This window comes from Sinocyclocheilus rhinocerous, unplaced genomic scaffold (assembly GCF_001515625.1).
Source record: "Sinocyclocheilus rhinocerous isolate Xijiao unplaced genomic scaffold, SAMN03320098_v1.1 scaffold686, whole genome shotgun sequence".
Taxonomy (NCBI): domain Eukaryota; kingdom Metazoa; phylum Chordata; class Actinopteri; order Cypriniformes; family Cyprinidae; genus Sinocyclocheilus; species Sinocyclocheilus rhinocerous.
In genome coordinates, this window is record NW_015647963.1 from 128736 (window position 1) to 130475 (window position 1740).

The 1740-nt window shown below is 37.2% G+C and overlaps 1 protein-coding gene across 1 annotated transcript in view; it reads right to left on the reverse strand.

The window, feature by feature from the left end:
* The window catches only part of LOC107709510 (collagen alpha-1(XXIV) chain-like), a 125639-nt gene that overhangs the window by 12535 nt on the left and 111364 nt on the right, over positions 1-1740 (reverse strand). The window contains exons 46-47 of the mRNA XM_016514004.1: positions 734-841; positions 484-591 (exon numbers count right to left, since the gene is read on the reverse strand). Coding sequence (XP_016369490.1) covers positions 484-591; positions 734-841 — 216 coding nt within the window. The remainder of the gene's footprint in view (positions 1-483; positions 592-733; positions 842-1740) is intronic.

The window sequence follows — 1740 nt, forward strand, 5'->3', positions numbered from 1 at the left end:
TTTTTTTTTTTTTTTTTTTCATTTTCAGTTTAATTTTAGTTAAAGTCTTAGTACTTTTTTGTGTATTTTTGTCATTTTTATTATTATTGTTATTATTATTTTGATTTATTTATTTTAATATGTCTATATAGGTTTTATACATTTTTATTTCAGTTTTAGTTATTTTAGACTGTAAACTAAAGGAAAATGAGAAATGTTGCCTTGGACACTAAATATTTTTTTTTTAAAGAATTTATACATTTTATTTCAGTTAATGTTTATTTTATTTCAAATAACAAAAATAAATGGTTTTAGTTTTAGTTAACTATAATAACCACACATAATCTAGCATGCAACCATGATATTTTCATGCTATATATACTATACTACAGAAAAGCATGGTAATACCATGGTACCTTTCAGTAATTGTGGCCTAAACGATGTGACGGTCAGATAATGATGGCTGATGGGAGGTTGAGTAAATACATAAATGACGACACTCACTGGTTCTCCTTTGGCACCTTGCTCTCCCTTCACGCCTTGGTCTCCCGCCGCCCCCTCCATGCCTTTAGCACCTGCTGGTCCTCCGTCGCCCGGTAAACCCATCTCGCCCTGCAGAGGTCAAAGGTCAAGGGTGCAAAGTAATGCGTATTGCATACTGTAGTATATACTGTGTGTGCTGCACATGTAGTCATATATAATACATTATCAAAGTAATACTAAGAAACCAAAGGAAGAATTTGAGGTTTTTGACCTTTGACCCCGCTGGCCCTCTCTCTCCGACGACACCAGGAAGTCCAAGCTCGCCCCGCGGGCCAGGAAGTCCCGCCCTCCCTTCCAGACCGGTATCGCCGCGCTGACCCTGCACACACGCGTCAATCAAAGCAGCAGCCAATCAGAGCTGAGTATAGAATCTAAAACATTGCTCAACACAATTCCCGTAACAACATTTTGCACAAACCATGCATAAGCGTCAGTTCATATTGCGTGAAGAGTAAATGCAAGCTCCAAGCTATAATTTGACATCGGCCGTTAAATGACAGACAAAACACAAACTGAACTGATCGATGGCGTTGCATGTCGGTCAGATGAATTTCCTCACATGCTTTAATGTGCCAAAACCAAAGACAAGGTTTTCATTGTGGAGAATAAACACATAAAAAGAGCCGGAACGAGAATGAACTGATGAATAACAGCGCTGGCTCTGGGATTCGTCTGTAAGAGCTTATGAGTGTAACGTCAAACACAGAGACGGACCGAATGAAACACACGGCTTTAATCGAATGATGTTTACAGAAAGAAACCGTGAGAGAGACACTATAAAATACCACTATAAGACAACACTGGATTCTTTGAAGTTCACTGGAGTACCATGTAAACACTAGGGTTATTAGTGCTCAGTACAACTAAAACTATTAAAAAACATTTTTATTAACCAAATGAAATATAACTATATATATATAACTACATACTGTATAATATATATCATATAGTTTTAGTTAACTAATATATATACTGTATATATATATATATATGAAGAGTTCATTTGCAAAAACCGATAAACGGCACTTTAAAAAAAAAAAGAGCTGATTGCCGTGCATTATTCTCCACATATAGCGCGATCTGAACCCTAAACACGTTTTGTCAAAAAAGCCGGTTTTGTCCACTTTCAAGGCATCGTGAGTTCACGTTTTCCTGCAGAAGCCGACAAGCGCGCGCGTTGTTTTTGAACAGAAGCCGATAAGTCCATTTTAGCGAATC